Source organism: Phragmites australis, chromosome 4 (assembly GCF_958298935.1).
Source record: "Phragmites australis chromosome 4, lpPhrAust1.1, whole genome shotgun sequence".
Classification (NCBI taxonomy): domain Eukaryota; kingdom Viridiplantae; phylum Streptophyta; class Magnoliopsida; order Poales; family Poaceae; genus Phragmites; species Phragmites australis.
In genome coordinates this window covers 1,028,691-1,050,310 of record NC_084924.1, presented here as the reverse complement: position 1 = coordinate 1,050,310, position 21,620 = coordinate 1,028,691, and the positions used below count along the sequence as shown (strand labels likewise).

General features: G+C 43.1%; 3 protein-coding genes across 5 annotated transcripts; 1 reads left to right on the top strand and 2 right to left on the bottom strand.

Annotated features, from left to right (window-relative positions):
- Positions 1 to 2,243: 2,243 nt before the first annotated feature.
- On the bottom strand, positions 2,244 to 5,779 carry LOC133915014 (uncharacterized). The gene is made up of 3 exons (XM_062358005.1): positions 5,244 to 5,779; positions 4,607 to 5,145; positions 2,244 to 2,810 (listed from the first exon to the last, which is right to left on the bottom strand). The coding sequence occupies exons 2-3, from the start codon at positions 4,890 to 4,892 to the stop codon at positions 2,443 to 2,445; spliced, it is 654 nt and encodes a 217-aa protein (XP_062213989.1). The 5' UTR covers positions 4,893 to 5,145; positions 5,244 to 5,779; the 3' UTR covers positions 2,244 to 2,442.
- Positions 5,780 to 9,409: 3,630 nt separating this feature from the next.
- LOC133915013 (RPM1-interacting protein 4-like) lies at positions 9,410 to 14,724 on the top strand. 3 transcript variants are annotated; one of them, XM_062358000.1, is made up of 5 exons: positions 9,410 to 9,619; positions 9,790 to 9,894; positions 12,964 to 13,473; positions 13,626 to 13,814; positions 14,356 to 14,724. In XM_062358000.1, exons 2-5 carry the CDS (start codon positions 9,889 to 9,891, stop codon positions 14,428 to 14,430), a joined length of 780 nt encoding a protein of 259 aa, XP_062213984.1. In that variant the 5' UTR covers positions 9,410 to 9,619; positions 9,790 to 9,888; the 3' UTR covers positions 14,431 to 14,724. The 3 variants fall into 3 exon arrangements, with proteins under 3 accessions (XP_062213984.1, XP_062213985.1, XP_062213986.1); XM_062358001.1 differs by having other exon boundaries at positions 9,410 to 9,695; XM_062358002.1 differs by lacking the exon at positions 9,410 to 9,619 and having other exon boundaries at positions 9,649 to 9,894; positions 14,369 to 14,724.
- A 225-nt stretch (positions 14,725 to 14,949) lies between these two features.
- On the bottom strand, positions 14,950 to 21,096 carry LOC133915012 (conserved oligomeric Golgi complex subunit 2-like). The gene is made up of 12 exons (XM_062357999.1): positions 20,512 to 21,096; positions 19,727 to 19,933; positions 18,975 to 19,311; positions 18,698 to 18,859; positions 18,231 to 18,330; positions 17,701 to 17,910; positions 17,501 to 17,615; positions 16,711 to 16,917; positions 16,334 to 16,435; positions 15,737 to 15,859; positions 15,522 to 15,656; positions 14,950 to 15,316 (listed from the first exon to the last, which is right to left on the bottom strand). Exons 1-12 carry the CDS (start codon positions 20,980 to 20,982, stop codon positions 15,203 to 15,205), a joined length of 2,283 nt encoding a protein of 760 aa, XP_062213983.1. The 5' UTR covers positions 20,983 to 21,096; the 3' UTR covers positions 14,950 to 15,202.
- Between the last annotated feature and the right edge of the window lie 524 nt (positions 21,097 to 21,620).

The following is a 21,620-nucleotide window of genomic DNA, read 5'->3' as shown; positions in this document are numbered from 1 at the left end:
ACCGCTTCCCCTTGCCTCCCATGTTTCCCCTCCACGCCGGCTATAGCCGACCTCCTCAACCTCAGGCATTCCTCGGTCTCCACCGTCGTCCTCTGCCCCTCCTCTCTCCACATTCCTTTTTCCTCTGCCCCTCCTCTTCTCCACATTCCTTTTTCCTCTGCCCCTCCTCTCTCCACCCAGGACAAAGTCACTAGACCTCCGGACCGATAATTCACATGCGAGGGCGGTTTCCTCGTTGCCCTCAAATCAGCTTCGCTGCCACCCAGAAATCTCACTGGTCTATCTGGCGCCTCCTTGAACCGCCACTTCCTAATCTGCCGCCGTCTCTGTGCGGTCCTCCGGCGACCAACCCCCAAGTCCTTGCCCCCGCGCCGACCATGCTAAACTCTCACCCTGATTCCACTGCCTTCTCGGGTGCAAAGCAGTCTCGCTGATCCGTGAGTTAGATATCGCCGTTTCTTGCTACACACGAGCTGAAGTGAAACATTCCATTACCTGTACGCAGTCCCACACAGACACAGGGTACATGAAACTTTTCGCAATTGGTTTTTGGTGCTCTGGTTCGTACAGTATCAGTTCAGGTTCAGAAAGAAGACGAGATGTTTTCCTTTCCCCAGAAGAACGCCGGGCCGGTGCCCAGTTTCAAAACACACGAAAGACCGTTTCTTCTCAGGATTCCAGGAACGACGGTTTCGTTCTCAATCCTCCAGTAAAAGCTTGTATAAGAATATTAATTGAGAAATCAAGTTGAAATAAATCTTAATTTATATATGATGAGTGATTGGAAAGATTGTTAATTTAATTTGTCTGAGTTTTAGATAGATTGAGCTTGATTTAATTATTTTGATTATAGATTAATTGGAGTTGAAGTTGGAAAAATGTATTTGGTTGTCTTATAGTATGTAGGTGATGGATATAATTTGACAATTGACGACAGGTGATCGGGACTAAGTAGGTGTTTAGTACCGGACGATAAAGGAGGCTGAAAGAGTTAATGGTGATCATAACTGTACAATTGGAGGTCAAGCAAAATATAAAATAGAGAATAAAGACGGTGTGTTGACAAAATCAAGTGAAAAGAATATCAATGCAAGTGACAAGACGGCTCGAGAGATCGAGAGCAGGAGAGACTTGATGACGGTCATGATCGCAAGATGAAGTATATATATCGACATCAAAGCGTTTGCTTAAGGTGCAAATAAGTGACGAGTCACGCTTTGAGAAGCGTGTAGAGGGTTTCATGATTGGACCTCCAACTGTGGAAGGATTGAAAGAGTATATGACACAATCACGAAGCTTGCGTCGAGGCGAAACTAAATCGTGAATGCGTCGTGACTGTTCAATGAACGAAATAAGAAATGTACCCAAATACTCTCGATGGTAGTTAGGATTATATTACAAGAGAGATCTATTTTGGTAACAAACTAGAAAACTTAGAGATAAAATTTGAATAGAGGAGTAGTGCTACGGTAAAGTTTGAATCGGCTACTTAGCTTTTTATATCACCTATTTAAGATCATAGTGTTAGATTTTAAAGGATAGGAAGATGAGTGTTTAGCCTATGTAATAGTTGAGAGTTTGTTTTAGAGAAAAATTCTTGTAATCCGTTTAAAATAGGTCTAACTTATTTGACTAATGAAGTTTATATTTTTATATATGCTTGAATTCTCCTCCTTCTAATCTCTCTATTAGTTTCCTTACAGGTTTGTATTTTTTGGTTGTGATTTTTTTATTAATTTTCGTTTTTATCTTTGAGCTACGATTTTTTAATCTTATGAAGTTATTCTTCTGTTTGCTAGAGATATAAATATTTAAATACTCATACATTTGAAAGGATATTGAACTTATAGAGTTGCTTCTTTCAATGACTGTTTTTTTTACTTTGTTCTTCGTTAAAGTTTAAAGATTTTAAACTTAAAAGACATATAAAATAATCTTAAATAGAGTATATTATTCATATTTCATCCGTAAAATTATATTACTTAAAACTTTCTTTCCCGTTTTATCTCTCTAAAATTTATATTTCCATTTGTATGTTTTTAAAAGCGTTGAATGAACAAAGAGCATATTATCTATTTGGTAAAAAAATTATAAGACGCCTTCACCCTCTCGTTCTCAGTCCTACTAAGCCACTTCAATTTTTTGCAAGCACATTCTGGATGCATATACTACTAAATTCCTCATGCCCAACCCATCGCCCCTGGACCCTGGTTCTTACAGTGCCTCCATACACGAAGGAAACAAGTCCAAAATACACACTACATCTGTGCATCAAGAAGACCATAATTTACGAAGAGCATGGACGCCAAGAAGCACATCGACGAGCCGAAAATTAGAACCGCGGCACATAATCATTCGAAACAGGGCAAGCCCTTGGCTCACTGACGCCATCTGGTAAGAGTCTTGCTAATGAACAACTAAAGTTGCATATACCAGCTTAACCTAGCCTCTGTTAAATAGCTGAGCCTGCAGAATCTGGTTGTCTTCCAGCAACCGGTCATACTCCAGAAGCAGCTCCTCAGACTGCTTTTGCAGGGCGTTGACATGGGCCTCTGCTGTTGATGCCTTCTTCTCGTGTTCTTCAGTCTCGGATTTCAGCTTCTTCATATTCTCATTCAGCTTAGCAATCTCCCGCTGAAGCTTCTTGATTTCGTTGGAGGATTTATCATCCTTTTCACGGAGGGATCGGTTCTCCATTTGAAGTTTCTCGACCTCCTCCCTGGATGTGCTGGATGTTTTCCTCAGTGTGATGAGCTTTCGGAGGTAGTGGTGCAACCGGTCGATTACAAATGCAAGGAATAGAGTATACCCTACAAGGAGCAATAAATTGTTTGAAACTACCATGCCAGATTTAGCTATTAATGTATATTCTATTTGTATCAAACGATAATACTGTGCTTTTGGTTGAAAAAAAATATTAAACTTGGCTAGAAATATGTTTGACACTCCCATCAAAGTATAGGTTTATTAATTTCAAATAACCTGAGCCGACCATTGGAAAAACAATCTGACGAGATCACTTTCCTGGGGCCTACTTTATCATTATAGGTCTCAATCTCCCAATGTGCAAGAAGCAAAAAGGCTAGATTGAACCAACAGCTTCAAACAAGCAGAAGAGTACTTCACTTTAAACATGCTGTCATAATACTTTATTGGTTCCCCTAAAAAATATTTTATTGGTGTCTAGATTATTCATTAGTTATTGGAAACACTCTTGGATATGAACCTTATTTATAAGACTAGTTTGTGAATTCAATCCACTTCTATATAGTTGTGGTCTACAGATCCAACAAATCCTCTGGCCCATATCGACACTGCACCATGACTTATGGATTCCCAAAAAAACATATACAAATTTTATTGTATGCCCTACAACATTGATGTCATATTATAATAACTTTAACAGACCTAAAGCCCAGAAATGTAACAAATCTACAAAACCAACACTAAAAGCATCTTAATTTTTATAAACCTAAACTCTAACCTTTTTAGGTTCTACGTGATTCCTAACCCAAGAGTGGTACACTGGTACTAAACTGAAAGCACTAACCAAAAGCAAATGGTACTAGAGTCGGTGATTACCAAAATCGTAAGTTGCTTCAGGCAAAATATACTGAAGCCCACCTTGATCTACACCAATGTGGATTCCCATATAAATTCTCTGTCATCTCCTTAATATGCCCAAGTAAAACAGTACCCTAGTCATATTTTACATACAAACTCTCTATCCCACCACTTCAAGTTGACTAAAGATAGCTTATTCTCAAGTTCTAAGTCTTATCAGTTATCACATACCACACACACCCAGCATGGCAGCATACTAAGAACACGCAGCAAGCTGAACCCTTGAGTAAGATAAACTTGTACAAAGTTGCTACTTGAAATAGGTAAAGCAGTCAGCAGTGTATGTTGTGTTTCCCATTCAAGGGGTATGTGGTGTTGTATTCTCTTCTTGAATTAATGGCAAAGCTCGTGCCCTTGGTTCCAAGAAAAAATGTGCTAATAAAACAAATCTGCCATGGATAGTTTAATTTCAGTTTCTGCTAAAACAATTATTGTTAAATTCAATGATACCAAACAATCCTTAAAGAGAAAACGATTGCTTGCAACATGCTACCCTCTTTTTTAACACCTAGGGAGAAAGAAAAAAACAAAAGTCTGCAATGTGATAAAATAGGAGGTCTTACTGTATCCTTATAGACCACTATAATCTAGTATTTCTTAACCAGTTGACCAACCAGGTCCACAACAGAGATGACGAATGCTACTAGCAGATAGTGATAAATAAAAACAACATTTCGTAATGATAAAATAAGGCAGCAGTTATCATCAGATTTGACCCTTTGCAAAATCCTGGTCGCAATTAAAAAAATGGAAGCACAACCTGTAATTTCTGAACCCCGTGAATGAACTCTAAATTGGCTATCGGATCCAAAACATTGGGTGTCAGATTGCTAAATCCTCTTAACACCTAAGCAACAATCAACAATCAGCCAATCACTATTGCATCAAAGGATCCATAGCCACTAGTCCATTGTCAATGCCAAGCTGCCGGTATTATGTTTGTCACTAAAGAGAAAACAACGAGAGGGAGACGCATGCTCACCAATGAGGGATGCCTCGAGGAGGTGCGTCCTCCAGAGCACCTGGTCCATGGGGCTGACGGTGCCGAGCTTGAGCCCCCTGTTCTGGATCTTGAGGATGCTGGCGACGCTGGACATGAGGATCACGGAGAGCGTGCATGCCAGCGTCTTCACGGTGGCCGGGCCCTTGCCTGTCTTCACCTGGTCCACGCCGCGCATCGCCAGCTCCCGCAGCGGCCCGACCTTTACCATCAGCAGCAGCGCCACGGCGCCCTCCGCGAACAGAACGAGGAACAGCAGCTGAATCATACCGACTGACTGCCGCGTTCCTCTCTACCAATCTGCTGTTCGACAACCCCACCTTACCCGCGCGCGCGAGAAAGCTGCGATTTTCGGCGAAACAGCCGGCTTCGCTTCGCTCCTTTCTTCAGCGCCAAATTCGGGAATGGCGCAGGAATGGAGGTTGCTCCTCAAGAACTCGTTTCCGCCGGCGGAGAAAACCACAAATTAAATTAAATGGGGGAGAATTGGAGATGGGCAGGAAATCACCACCTTTCTTGGCCTGCAAAAGGGTGACTCATCGGCAATCAGAAGACGCAACAAGAAAAAAGGGGAGGCAAATGGAAATCTTCAAAGGAATGGGGGAAAGAAGAAGCTCACCTTGCCTCTCTTGCCAAGAACCAGCAGAAGAACTCGGAGCAATCAGGAATCTGCGGACTTTGGGCGAGGATTATAGGATGATGCTAAAAGAAAGTGGGGACGGACGGCGGCGAAAGGCGACGGGGAGAGGGGGAGAGAGAGGTGGGGGAGTGGCAGCAGGCAGTGGCAGTGGGAGTGTGGGAGAGCTCTTGGTCCCTGCTCCCACCTCACTAGTTCCCTTCTCTCTCTTTTTTGGCTCTTTCTTTTTGATTAATAATGGCGCTTAACATGCAAACCCGAAAGTTCTCCCGACATGCTTTACTTTCAAGGAATTTAAAAAAGTTGCGGGCACCATTTGGAACTTTATTGAGACAGCCTCTTTTTTTTTGCATGTAATGTAAGCCGATGTAGTTTTAACTGTACCTTTTGCACAAGAAAAGAGAACTAAAAATGTGTTCATCTCGAAAGAAAAGGAAATTTGTTGCATGCTACAAATTAGCCGTTTCACTCAATCTGTCGTTTAGCGTTAAGCTACAGAAGAACTCATTGTTTTTGTTCGATTCTATCAGTGCATGCATTGTCTTTTTGACAAACTGGCGGTTTTTCTATTCGTTTCTGTATTATATTGTTTTTCCCCTGATTCTGTAACGTGCTCGCATCAGAATTTGCAGCGCACGGCCTACGGAATTGATCAATTCATCAGTATTACTCCTGTCTTGTCACTCTATTATCTTAATATTATTATCTTAATATTTGAAGAGAAAAAAATTATCTCTCGAGTCTACAAAATTATCATATTAATTTTAAAAATTCTATACCACTTATTATTATGAATATCTAACTATCTAAATTAAAAAGTCAACATCAAATGCAATTAATAAATAGTTAAATTCAAAATTAAAAATTATAAAAAATCAGTGAAAGGTTTGAGAATCAAAATATATAAATAAAAAATTAATAATAAAAGACTAATTTTAATTAATATTCATCGTGACAAAATATTATAACAAATATAGTTACATTGTTAATGTGAGTCGGCTTGCTAGTTTCATGGTATACACCGTGTACTCGCATGTTCTTCAAATAATGATGGTCCATTATTCTACCCTCATCGAACCGCAAGGTAGGTGCAGTTGGGACCTGATAGTAATATGAGAATACTGACCCCTCATCCTAATTCTTAGCTGGAGAAAACGTGCTTGGTGTCTGTCATTTGGGCTTCAACATGTTTAAGCCAGTGTTAAAATCTGATGCCGGACCAGACACCTACTACTAGTAAAATGGATCTTTGTTGGAGCCTTTGGGGCTCATCATGATAGACAGAGACTTTGAGGTAGGACCATGCCGGATCCTTGTGGTTAACCATTAAGAAAGTTATTAGTATTATACTATGCAACAATGGTAGGTACCCCATCCCTTGTGAGATTTTTCTACGAGACTGGAATCTGTATATTTTCATCTGAAGATGACTGCTGGTACACAGGTCAACATGTAAGACTTTGCCTTCCACCACCTCCAGCAGCTAAGCTCTTGTTACTACTGTTGGACCCTTCCTTCAGATCATCTTATATAGTTTATATCAGTCTCTAGATCAGTAGCTGGTATGTACAAATTTTAATAGAAGTAAATATTACAGACATACATCGATTAAGTATGATAATATGGTACAACACAGAGTTCATTACAATAAAAGCCCGTATGCATAATTTAACAAATCCTCACAGCACAACGAAAACAACGCAAAAACGACCCATACCCTACAGGCAGCTTGATTGCAGATGAAATAAAATCAGTTTTTCTATTCTTCATCTTCCCTTTCAACGAAGTCGGCCTCTGGATCATCTGGATCCACAATTAGCAAGTGTGAGTACATAAGGTACTCAGTAAATCTTACCTCAATGGGGGAATATTAGATGCATATAGGTAGATCAAGGGTAAGGCTGTAGAGTCTTTTAGGTTTTGCAGAAAGTTAGTTTTTGATGCAAGATTTATTTTGCAAAGACTACCTTAAAAAAACATTTCTGAATGGAACACGTAAGTTGAGTTTATGGGGGTTGACGGCCCTAGGGGATATACTTCTATCCTGTCAGTTCTCACAAGTCTTTTGCCGGTGAACACACAGTCTAGGAGCCTTATGGGACGAAGCCAAAACCCTTCTTTTCGAAAGCACGGGCACCCTGCCCACTCACACACTAAGGAGGTACTCACGCCAAAAAGCTAATTATTGTGACCAAACCATAGCATGTCTTTAACCGAGGACATGACTATCCAAATAGGTTTAACACTCTGTAGAGATTGTACACTTTACCCATAAGATATGCACAGGCTCCCACCTTAGCAACTGATGGAGCTGTTGTAACAAGACACAACGACCTCACAACGTAGTCACAATATCCACCTATGGGGCACAAAGATATCAAGGGTCTTAGAAGATTCCATGGGAAAGATCACTTAACAACCCTAAGACATAGCCCTAACAATATCACCAATCGGACCATGGGCTACGTACCACCCAAGTCTTCTCCTGGTCCCTATTGCCACTACCGACCTTCGAGTGGGTACCGAACTAAGTCGGAGGAGTTAGACCAAGTTTTGCCCATTCAGGCTATGTGGTTGTATGAGTGAATACTAAGTAAGATGTCACAGCGAACCGGTCCTTATACGACCGAGGCAAGAGTCTCTCAGCAAGAACACCACAAGAACGAACCTTGCCTCAAGGTAGTTCCCACCTTTATGGGGTACCTTACTCACCCTCGTCAACACTACTCTAGAGATTTCTCCAAGAACACAAGTTTTATCCGCACACGCACCAAGCACACATCACTTCACATTTTAGAAAAAAAAACATGATTAACATATGAAATAATCTAGTTATTTCTTTTGAGCAAAGCAATCCTAAGCATGCTAGTAAACAAGCATTCATTCAAACAATCATTGTAGTTGATGTTGGGGACCTTCTAGGGTTTCAACAGGATAAAGGTAACAATATCAAAGCATGGTATAAACAAGCTAGGTCATAATTATTCTAGCATTTCTTTAAAATCACAACTATTACTTTAATCATGTATATCCCTATTGTTTGAAACAGTGACTCTACGGGTTGTATTTGAAAACATAGGATCAATATGATCAACGGTTGTAGGACTTACCTTCGTTGAAGTCCTCGTCCACTCCTTCTTCAAACTCCGGATCCTCGGGATCTTCCTCGAATGCTCCTTCCTCTAATAACCACAACAACGACAAAGACGCACACAATCAATCAAATAATTAAAATAATGACTAAACAATTTACAAAAATTAAGAAATTTACATGATTGGGTAGATCTCGAATTTAGATGAATATTGGTGGAAGAATCGTTGAAAACGGAGTTAGGACGGAGGAGAAATGAGCTTCGAAAGTTTTGCGAGGAGAGAAATTTAGAAAAAGAAAAGGGAGAATATTCCTGAAATATTCTGTCTGAATTGGCTCGGGGCTCGGCTCATATCGGAGTTGGCTCGGCTCGGGCTCGAGGCTCAGCTCGGTTTTTATCGGTCGGCTTGGCTAGACTGGGGCCCACTTGTCAGCCATAGGAGAGAGAAAGGGATAAGAGAGAGAGAGAGAGAGAGAGAGAGAGAGAGAGAGAGAGAGGGGAAAGAGCTGGCTCGGGCGTTCCTGACGGGGAGAACGTGGGGAGGGGCGAGAGGGAGAGGGAGGGGCGGCGGGCCTCGCCGGCCGGCGGACAGAAGCGGTGGCGGGCAGATCCGGCTGGCGGGGCGGCGGCAGCTTCGGGCGGCGACATGAAGCGGCGGTCGACGGCGACGGGAGGCCCAGGTACGCCTATAGAGGGGGAAAAGAGGGGGAGGAAGAGAGGAGAAAGGGCGACGGTACTCGGAGGGTGGCGGCGGAGGTGTTCGGAGAGGAGAGGTGGAGGTGCTCGGAGAGGAGAAAAATCTGCGCACTGTTCACCCTTTAAATAGGGTCAGCGACAGGTGGACGCGTGAGGCGCGAGGTGGCGGCGTAGAGCGCAAGGGCTTCTGGCGCGGGGCGCGAGGACTACCGGTGCGGCGACGCGGCAACAAGGCGCGGGGCCACGGGGAGGGGAAGAAAGAGGAGGAAGAGAGAGAGGGGAGAAAGGGAAAAAATCAGAGATGTGACAACTGCAGTACTGTTTACAGTTTACCAGGTGGCAAGTGGCCAATCTATCTATCTATCAATCGTTAAGCATGTGGGAACCGAACCGAAGAGCCAAAGCAAAGCGCCATCACCATGATGGCAACCGAGTAAAGGCGACAGGTACAAGCCGTGCAAGAGGGGAGTGACCACCACACCCACCGCATTCAGCAGCGGCAGGAAGCGAGGGGAAGCAAGCGAGCGACGACGAAGCAGCAGCTAGCAGCGAGAATCCGACGCCATAATGGTCAAACATGACTCCTCTTCCTCCTACCTTTTCTTCCTCCCCTGACCCCTGCCCGTCAATTCTTCCCGGCTTCCTGGTCCTCTCGCCGCAGTCTCGTCTCGCCTTCCTAGTTTCCTCCTCTCTTATTGGCGGCATATTTTTCACCCTCTTTTTCCTGTTGTTGGACGCAGCAAGTCTTGCTTCGAATCCAGGCAGGCAGGGGGGAGGTGGCACCCTGAGCCGTAAAGGAGCCGCCTTTTGCAGCCGTTCTTGGAGCCTTCTCTGACGAAATGGCAGTAAGTTCTTGCCCTCGACTGCACCCCCAACTTGCTGCTCCATGCTCGCATGTGGGATTTCTTGGAATTGCCTTTGATTGGCAGAAGTGCTTCGTCGTTTCCCTCTTCTCCTTGCATACCCACTTGCTACTACAAGTTTTGCCTAGGTTGTCTTGTTTTGCTTCGTGATGGAGAGACAGATTGCATATCTGCGGAAGCAATTTCTTGTTGCCTTCTTTGGGGTTATTTTTCTTGGCCCAAGAAATGTACTAATTTGAAATCAAATTGGTTGCGTTGTCTCTTTCGCAGTTGCACAGTCCTTTCGGTTACCAAGATCCTTTTTTTTTTTCGAACGGACGGCATCACCTCTGCCGATTTTGTATTAGTAGAAAAGAATTGGTCTAGTTTACGAGGAAAGTCGGATCCGAAAATCATACAATTACGCAGTTAAATGGAAGGAGAACCGCTACAGCCCTCCTCCCAAACAACAAGATGACAAAGACAACTAAATGGCTCGCCCACCATATAACCTCAACTCTCCTACCACAGGTCACTGTTGCCAAGCTCGCTCTCAGCGTAGCAACTCTGACTTCCCACAATAGATCTTGACCGCTACCTCGTGTCATCGTTGCCGAGCTCCGTCAGACCCTATCGACGTAGTAGCTCTGACTCCACGCAGTGCACCCCTTCCAAGCGCGTCAGCCAACCATCCGAGCACAAAGCGAGGCCGAACGCTGGACCCAAGCCGTCGGCCGCCCAAACACGCGGATGGATCTCCAAGACAACGCCTCCAAGGAGGATGCGACATCGAAGACGCCGCCATCGCCTGTCCAAAATTCCGTACCTGGGTTTTCACCCGGAAAATCCTCTAGGTAGGGGGAGGCACCATGATGACGCCTCAAGGGAGGAAAGCGGCGCCAAATGCGTCACCATCCAGAGCCCCAAAACCCCATCCACCGCGCAACCAAGCCACGCGCGTGTCGCCCGCTAGGCCACCACCAGCTACAGAGCTCCCCACGTGCCGAAACCAAGGGAAGAAGACAGATTGGCAAAGGGAAGGAGCCCTTGGCAATCGGCAGCCACAACAACAACATCGGGACATCAACAGCGACGAGGCAAACGACAACCAAGCATAACTGGGCACCAGCAGAAGAAACGACGGTGAGCACCAACAGACATTGGCAGTGAGCACCAACAGACATTGGCAGCGAGCACCAGCAGCCGTCACCACAACGACGACCCCAGAACCATCGCGGCGTCACGCCTCCACATGCACAGTGCCACCAGCCTCCACGCCGCCAGGCTGCCTCGCCTCCACGCGCACTAAGTCGCGCCTCCACGAGCCACCACTGCGTCGCGCCTCCAGAGCGCCACGCCTCCACGAGCCACCACTATGTCGTGCCTCCACGCACACCGCGCCGAGCCACCACCTACACTGCGCCAAAGGGACGCCGCACCGCCGCACGCACCGCGGCGACGCGGGCCACGCTGCACGCAACCTGACGCACCCCTGGGCCGCCATTGGGCCACCGCCCCCTCGCGCCACCGCACCACTGGGCGACTCGGGCCACTCCACGCCGTCGGGCGATACATGACACACCACGCAGCCACGCCGCAGCCACCACCATCGCTCCGCCTTGGGTGGCCAAAATGTGCTTGTATCTCACAGGAGGCGCACGGATTCGGCAGACCACGCACAGATCCAGCCTTCGGGCACACGGAAGAAGCCGCCAAGGCCGCGCCACGGTCGACAATGACCGAATAAGAAAACGAGAGAGAAGGGGGAGGGAGAGGGAGAGGGAGAGGGATAGGGAGGGGGAAGCCCCGCCGCCGCCGCCATCCTCGCCACTGCACAGGCTTGCGGCAGCCGGCTCAGGTGGCGGCGAGGTAGGAGGGAGGGGAAGAGATGGGGCGGCGGCGTCGGGGGCGTGGAGCCGCTTGAGTCACCCCCAGGGAGCGGCGCCCTGAGGCAGTACCTTTTCACATTGATACCAAGATCCATTTCAAATGTGTGGTTTTGTGGTGTCTTGAGTGTTGCTATAAGCATACCTAGATGACCACTTTCGGTTACCAAGATTCGTTAAGGACGATCAAAGTTATCTCCTTTTTTTCTGATTTGCTTGTGCCCTTCATATTGATGTAGGGAGATTGTAGTGAAAATTATATCACCTTTGTGAATGCGAGATGTGATATAGACATATATGGAGTGTTTGGTTTGAGGGATAAGTTCATCTTAGATGGAATGGTGTATTATGGGTTGTCTCTTGAATTTTAGTGTGATGACACCATCCCTCAAGTTTACACTAATCATGTGCTTGTGAGGAATAAGGTGGTGATGGATCAACCCATTCCATTCCTGAAACCAAACATGTGTGATAGGAATGAGGTGTGATGGATCACCTCGTTCCTCAAACCAAACACCCTAATAGTTTTGTAGCCGTGTGTCTGGGACTTGCCAAGCTCTAGGACAGCTCCATTTAAGTAGGTTTCTATTTATTTATTTATTTTGACACGAAGTAGGCTTCCATTTAATTGTGTTAACCATGACCAAATGCTGGAAGGTATCAAAACTTTATCTTCTGCATTTCAGTGTTATGTCTGGTCATCATCTAAATGTATGTGCACTATGTAGTATTGTTCCTGCAGCCGTGATGAATAAATAGACCTGCTATGGGAATGTGTATATATGATTACAACAAACACTGCATATGAGTCAAGGTCAATTAATTGTGCTTACTTCGGACATACTTAAGTTATATTTAATTGTGCTTGCATATGAGTCAAGGTCAATTATCTTTGAGTTATATTTAAACTGCACTAGACCTGATATGGGAATGTGTATATATGATTACAACAAACACTGCATATGAGTCAAGGTCAATTAATTGTGCTTACTTTTCTGAGAATTCATCAGATGGAGTAACTCTACATCAATTTCCTGTCATATGTGCGGAAAAAACATTCTCCAAGGGACATGCTCAATTAGATTCACCTCATTCTGTTCCTGGACACCACTTAATATGCTAGGTGTTACTTCAATTAGCCAGCCACAGCCTAATAAGAGTTTACTTTTTGGTCCAACTATACCAGCATCAAGGAATTCCTAAATTTGGAAGCTGGGAGGATGAAGGTGATCACCTTTACACACAGTATTTTGAAAATGCTCGGAAGGGTAAATCGCCTGGGAGGTCTGTTAGTCGAAATGACCATAATGGAGATTCGGAGGTGCTCTCAAAGGATCCACCATCAGCTAAAGCCTCTCCTCTGAGAACTGGATCAGATCCAGCATTGCAGAAGCTCAAGGATGAAAGACATACAAACCGAGAAGATGATCTCCGTCGGCATGAGGCCACTGCTCGAAAACCATATGCGGATTCGCCTAATCATAGGTACGGTGATCATACCAACCATGGCGGTGCAGCGAGAAAAACCAGCACGGAACGTTCACCCATTCATCCTCGTCACCAAGCCAGAATTGTGAACAAAGGTGGAGTTTCATCTCCTTGGGAACGAAGGGGTTCATCAGAAGGAAACCGTGGAGCTGCTCCCACCACTCCGGGAAGGTCCAAGATGAGATCAAGCGGTCATGGAGATGAAACGGTATAGTCTTAACTTGTGAGGCGCAATATAAGTAAACTGTGCTTTTTGTTACATTGACTATTGTCAGAAGTGAAATAAATTGTAATTGCACTTTCAGTATTGCTTTTTATATGATTTGTGAAGTGATGTACTGTTACTTTTTCCACATACAGCCTGATAGAGGATCAGCTGTGCCCAAGTTTGGAGAATGGGATGAGAAAGATCCATCTACAGGTGAAGGCTTCACAGACATATTTAACAAAGTGAGGGAAGAGAAACAGTCTGGTTCGGGCAATGCTCCTGTCATCACCAACGATACAAATTATAACCGATCCAATCAAGGCCACAAATATGAATCCTCAGTGAGTCCACTTCAAAATTGTTGTTACGCTACTGGTTTATACTATTTTTTTTTATCAGATATCCTTGAGTTTTCTTGTATTTCGATTTCCTTGTGAAATTGGCTGGCACTTCATGTCAGAAGCTTTGGCCATTGAAGAGCTACATTGTGGACATAATACAATACAGCTGCTTGGTGCACCTTTACCGGTTTGACGAATCTTTGCACCCTGCTTAGTTCTGCCATAATTGAAACTCCACTAAACTCTAGCTACCTCTGATAGGCAAACTCGAAAGCACCTCTGATAGGCAAATTACAGTTCCTGACCACAATCATTGCAACATATTAGATATACTCGTAGCAGTATTACTTTTGGTTATGAACGAAAGCTTAGTACTATAGTAACTTGTCATCACATATTGTGGACGACAATATATGTTAGGATTGTTTCCAAGGGATCTAGTTAGACAGTTGCTTACAGTAGCATTCTTGATTTTTATTATGTTGAATGTGACCCACTTCTTACAGCCATGCATTACAGAATCCTGTTTAAATCGCTGTAGTGCTTACTTGCAGGGTTGTTCATGCTTCAGTTGGTTCAAGAACTGATACTCATCCTGTCCCTGAGAATTACATAAGCCTGTGGCGATTGTAGTATCATTGTGAAATGGTTGCCCCACTGTGTTGTCCTTGCTGTAATATTGTTTGGTCCCAAGACGTGCTAGAACACGACTTTGCAAACTTGAGGTTCAGTAGTTTGCCCTGTTCTTGCGACCTTTGATTCATTTTGTCTGGAAAGAATCCTGCAATCTCGTCTCATTGCTAGATTCAAGTTTTGTGTAAAATCAATTATGGATTCTAGCGGCACTCAAAATGTTACTTGGCATATGAAACGGAATTATTAATGTATGTAGGCAGGGTTATGCACAGAAGATCTTTGTTATGAGAACGGACTGAGCGTTTTAAGCTCACTGCATTTATCAGTACAATAGGTGTGGAGTTATGTATTTCCATTTTCACTTTTCAAAATTTAGGTTAGGCAACCGTAGTTAGCTTTCTCGATAGATGTTTCGTGCAAAATATGCCGGAAAAATTTGAATGAATAATGTTGAATTATGGAACATTGGGTAAATCTTCAGCGATACATGATCAATGGATAGCGCAACCAGGTCACTGAACCATTTCCCAACACAAATTATTTCCTGAAATCAGGTTTTGATACAAATTCTCAAATCTGGGACTATCCCTGTAAAATTCGGAGTGAGCAGATACAAGGACGGTAATCAAAATTCAGTGCTCTATGTGTGTATGAATGGTACGGGCTTCAACCTAAATGAACAACGCCAAACTTGCCTACGCGTATTGAGGGATCTACGGGAAACATTATATATACTGACAACGTCCTTTACATCAAAATTGAATGTTTTCTTGTTTGTCTTTTGGGGCAACACACTGCCATAGAGCTCTGTAGGAATCAATTTCTCTTGCATCAATTCCTATCGAGTGGAGATTCCGTGCATACTCCTGCAAAATAAAACGAGCAAAAGAACATGTCAGAGGCGGTGTAGAGCATTCGATATGACTTTATGCATCTACATCATGCTTAACGAAATCTAAAGACTTTGCCCGATATCTATTCAATTCTTGTAAGTACAAGGAGAATTTCTTACAGCCAACACATAGCATTTATATCTTTATGAGCACAAGGGTAAAAGGACAGCTAGCAAACCTGAATGTCAAGAAATAGCTGCATACAGATCTTGTCTGTATCAGATATGATGTTATCTGAGGCATCAGTACTGGCCCCTACTCGTCTTTGTGCACCTTGGCGCAGCCTTTGCAATGAAGACTCGGTTTTCCTTGCCTTCATATTGAAAGAACTTAATCTAAGTAACAGGTACATAGAAACGAATCCACAGAAGCAGCAAGGCATTCCTTACTTACCACATTGACAACTTCCGAGACCAATTCATAATAAATCGCAGTGATCTTGTCTGTAGATCCACGGCGCAACTTAGTTTTATCATCTTCTGATAAATAGTTAATACGCTCCCCGTCAAAAAACACCTACAGGAACAAAGAAGACAATCTCAGCATAAAATAGCTCAAAATGGAAAATAAAACATATAGACCTAATATAAGAATTTGAATTATTTAGACATCGTCATAGGCATATAAAAGAAATGAAATTGCAGAACATCACTATTCATGCAATATGACCTATTTGATTATAAAAAAAAATAACCTTCAGTTATCCACTCCGGAACTTCAGAATAAAAATAAGAAAACAACATTCAAACTTGATACAAGGATGCCTAAAGAACCAAAAAAAAAAACCCTGTTTGGGTCTCTGTTGTTAACGTTCAGAAATATTTCACTTCCTCAGGTTAATAAAAGGCTTTAAGAGGCAGGACCTCAGTTTCTACTATATTTGATTTTTGTTTTGGCAGACATGCAATTGTAGTCCAGTTCAACTTTGGTGCTTGAATTTAGATGGACATAGATAGCAAAGAAGAGCGGTAAAATGAGAAGTTCATTAACCTTTATTGGATGCAAAATCCCAGATACGTATGGAGAATGCCTCACTGGAAGTTTATTAGTCATCCTATAGGTAGCTGTTATTCCCTTCAGGTGTTTCAGGTCCTACAATCAATCCAAAAAATAGTTGGACAATCAGCAGACAAAGGAACACAGCTTAAAATTGTTGCGTTAGATAAAATAAATTACAAGTGCAGCATTAACCTAATCCAGGAAATATTTCATGCCAAAGCTTAAGACATATGTTTTCTGTTATGTTCTGCCTTCTTTTCTTTGCAAGCATAGAAGCCCTTGTCTAATCTAGTTCGGGAAGAGAAGTGATGAATTGCAAATAAACTAAGAAAATGCTTATAGCCTTTAGCTGCCGGTGGTCTACTCACCTCATTAGACTTTTTAACTATGACTCCAATCATGACATTCATAATGGCAGGCAACAGCTCCTTTAAAGGTTCAACGGCTTGCAGTATACTTTGTTTCACAAGATTAAATACTTCAATGGGGCATGATGATAGCAACTGATTTACATGTCCAATGAAGTTGCCTGATTCTGAAAGCTCGCCAATTACAGCACGTACATCATGCATTATCTGTAAATCAATGAACAAATACAATTTAACACAAAAGATAAAGTATGTCCAAGAGTCATTTCTTCTTATATATGCTTGAATGTAACAAGAACTATGAGAGCTAGAAGCCAGAACATAGGAAAGGTGCACAAAAGTAATACTGACAAGCCTCAATTTCTCCAACCCGGCAAACAATCACAAATTACAAGACAATAAGAACCAAACAGCCCTTTCCATATCAGGAAAACTTAGTGGCCATGCCCTTTCGTTGCCTCATAGTTGCCACAAACTGGGCTACCAGCTGCAGGGTTTTTTTTTCACTATACTTACCCCAGTACATGAGAGTGTGGTTAAAAAAGTGGAAGTAGTGAGCATTGCACTCACTTTTTGAGCACTTCCAGCTTACAATGGAACTAACTAATCATCTTAAGGCCAACTTAACTCCACAAACTTGAAACGAGGCATACACTTCTTGAACAGAGACACACATAATGATGTATTTAAGTCATAATCAGCAAGGTTCACAAGCAGAACGAAAAGCACTAGGTCCTCATGCCTGAAATGTCATTATCAGAATTCGGATGTTACTGTAGATGCGACTTACATATATGAAATCTTCAATAGGTACAGATAGTGACCATTCAGCATCCGCAGGCGAACTAGAGCCCCCATCAGAAGCTTTATGTGCACACACACCAGAAGAAAGCCATGTTGTATACCTTTGTACAGGAACATAGAAAATAGGTCAACTTCCACTTAATCATGGAAACGTAAGGAAAAAGATACCCTTCACAATATTTATACCTTGAAATAAGCTGCAAAGACAAACGGAGGAATTTATCAGAGTGCGAGAAAACAAGAACCTCATCGCTCCAACAGGACTGCAAACTTTCTAAGAGCTTAATACTTTGCTTCAACAGCAATGTCCTTGGCTTCCCTTGATTCTCTTGCATTCCAACAGGATTAATTGTGGCCGTAAGAGCAGAATCAAGGCCACCAGCAATTTCCTGAAATCTTGTGGTGAACAGGTACCAATCAAGTTAAAACACAGTCCTGAATTCCGAAGCGCACCTCACAACAAAATAGTTATACACAATGTTTCAAAAGGCGCTAGGAGGGCGGTCGGGGTCTGCCTAGCACCTAGGCAGTTGTACTTTTGGCATGTTAACAAAGAAAATTAGAGAAAATAGGGTGAAATTGGTAAATTAACATAGAAAAATAGAGAAATAGGGAAAGTCGCCTAGGTGCTAGGCAAAGTGGTTCTGCACCGCCTAGCACCTAGGCGCCGCCTAGAAACGCTTTTTTAAACACTTGTTATACATATTTATGCTTACCTTAATGAAAAGTAAACACCAACATTCCACTGTCGTATGAAATCTGTGTAAGCAGGCTCTGAGCGGAACTTTGTTACAGCAGACTTGGAGGAACAGTAACCTAAAGAATGATAAATCAGTCAATCATAACTCAAAATAGTCATATGCGTCTTTAAAAAATGTAGGTGTAATGCACTCTGTAAGTCTCATGTGATACGAGGAGGAAAAGGATCCATTGCAATGTAGTTTCGTTCCCAACATCACTGGCAGTAGAATCTAGTGCAGGATATATATTAGGTGCTCAAGACATCACTTTCTCAACCAAGGAACAACCCAATATCAAGTCACTGTCTTCTTAGTCAAATATGATGATCAGTCCGTTAATAGTACCAGGTATATCACCCAGCATGCTTTGGCATATAGAAGTATATTACGCAACCCACTTATTCATAACAGAAACAAATAATCAAATGGAAACATTAGAATACCTTCAAGAAAATCAAGGAACCCTAAGCTTGCTTTGTAATTTTTCAGGAACTCTTTAGGTTTTCCAGGAGAAAAGGCCCCAGGTTTGCCTTTTTGGATCGCAGAAAGGACTTCTTTGAGTATTGAATTTGCCAGAAAATCAAAAACATGCAGTCCAGAGTTTGCTGCAAATCAATATAAGATCAAGGTATCTTAGATGATACATGAATCCTTGTCTATTTGTAGCATTTGCGCTTCAACTTATGAAGCATGAAAAGTTTCAGTGGAATCTTTAATTACCTGATGAAGATATTTCCAGAATAAATTTGCAATCCTTTTCTACGCATTGCTTTATCTGCTGATAATCATCCTCCAGTTCATCAGAAGATACCCCAGCGACTGCTTTTGCATAGTTTTGAGGAACAATTTTCTGAATCAAAGGGGACACCACTGTCGTACGGAAAAGTTCTTCAGCTGAAGATGTATTGTCAATAGCAGCATAAGCGCGCAAACAGTTGTATATTACTTTCGCATCACGATGTTCTAGACCATCAACAAAGCAACGCTTCAAGCTACCATCAAGTAGTTTTGTGGCACCTTGGACCCTCTTCTCCATGTTCACAATGAAAGGAAGGTTCTGTACTGCCATAATATGACATAATAAGAATCATAAACTTAAGTTGCAACAAATTTTATATATGCACTGGTTTATATAATACAATGAAATCTACCAATATAAAACTGAAAATTTGGTCGTCCAGCTTAAGATTATCAAACAAAACTTGCAAAAAATGATAGAACTAGAAAATAGAGAGTTAACTACAAAAAACACTTGGCCAATTTTTTTCCTTACTTTATAATCTCAAATTGTATTTCGCATTGCATTATATGGTTATGAATATTGCCATTTCAGTGATGACACAAAAAAAAAGCATATTGTGTGAACTAGTCCTATTTATTTTGCGGTGTGCACCTATCTCCTTATGGATTTTTCTCAGCAACAGAAGCAAATAAAATGTACTTTCAGGTTAAAAGTATATGCTGACACAAACCTGTGCATGACTGATGTAGAATTTAAGCCGATTCATCTCGCTGGCGATTCTTTCTAAGAGAATGCTTTGAGTTTCTCTGACACCTGTCCCAGCCTCCACATTTGGTGTTCCAGTGCCATTGCTTGGGTACCCCTTATCAACTGAAGGAACTTCAACATTCAATGAATCAGATGGAGCGGTTGGTAATTCCTTGATCAATTTCTCAACCTGGATAAGCAAAAAACATCTAAGAACAATAATATGACATGGCACGAAGCTCTACCTACAAGTGCAAACGATAAGAATACACGGTGGCAAACATATCAGATACTTGTTTTAACCTTTAATGGTAGCCTTGAATCAGGCGAATATATCAGTTGACCACTCAGAGTAACTTCTAGAACAGAAAGCAGATTTTGGCATTATGATAGGTAATAGCATGCAAGTTTTTTCACATATATACATCTAAACTAAAAAAATAATCTGCAATGGCATAAAGATAGGTTACAAGTTCTATTCCAACAACGCAAGCAGCCAGGCCAGCATATCCATAAGGTCTGTAATACCGTTCAATTGGTAGGGCTAAATGCAGCACCCCTAAAGTAGTTTCCTAATCTAGAGTGTAGCTAAATCTTCACATAATTCACGAAATATGACAACCAAGTGTACACGATGGAACACTGGAACCCCAGAATTTCAAATTCGAACTTCAGCTGACCGTATACCAATGTCGAGGAAACAAGTAACATTTATAGGAACATGCTACATTGGCACATAACCAGGTCAGGAGCGGTTTCAGAGCGGACCTTGGAGACGACGTGCGAGGTGTCGAGCAGCAGCTCGAGAAGCTCGCGAGCGGCAGTCGCCGCCGCTCTCTGCTCGAGCCCCGCGCGGAGCGCGGCGAGCGCGGCGGCTGCTGCGGCGCGGAACCCGGCGACTTTGTCCCTGAGCTCCGCCAGCGGAGCGCGCATACGCGCCGCGGCCGCATCGACGCCCTTGAGGCGCGCGCTGAGCCCGACGAAGTCTGCGTAGTCGCGGTTGATGAGGCCGACAAGCTCGGCGCGGAGCGCGGCGAGGTGGGCGCGGAGCTCGGCGGCGAGGCTCTCGAGGGGCACGTAGGAGCGAAGCTCGGCAACGTAGGCGTCCGGGTCGAAGTCGGCGCGGAGGAAGGACTCGGGCTTGAACCACGGCGGGTGCGCCTCGATCGGCTCCCCGAAGAGGTCCGTCGGCGGGACCGGGGCCGGCTGCTTAGGGGGCGCCACGGCGAGATCCGCCATGGCGGAGGGTTCAGGCTCGAACCCCGGGCGCGGCTGCTGAGGAGGAGGAGCTGGATCTGAGACAGAGCGCGCGGAGATTGATGGAGATCAGCAGCAGGGGTGGGGAGAAGGGGATTTTTTATATTTATATTTCGAAAATAAAAAATACAAAACTAGATATTTATTTGAAAAAATATATATATAAAAATAGGTGGCATGTCGCTTTTACAACCTGCGATATATTTAAAAATCAAAAAAATATTTCATTCTCTTTCTATAAAAATTAAAAACATTATCGAAATTATTATGAAAAAATCTGAAAAAAGAAGACTCCTTATTTTTATGACTTTTTAAAAAGACGACTACTTTTACAATTTTTTTATTTTCGAAATATAAAAAGGTCGACAAGGGGACTCACTAAACGGTGGTTAGGGGAGTGGCGACGAGGTGGGCCGTTGGATGGCGAAAGGAGAATTTCAGAGTGGCCTGGCCCGGCCCATATTTGGTTGGTCCTCCTGATGGGCCTTGTAATATCCAAATGGGCTCATTTGTCTCTCTCTCTCTCTCTGGAATGATTGAATGGGCTGTGCATGTTGTTTCTCTCTCCAGGTTTTCTTCTTCTTCAGAAAAAAAAATTATGAGCAGTAAGAAGAAAAACA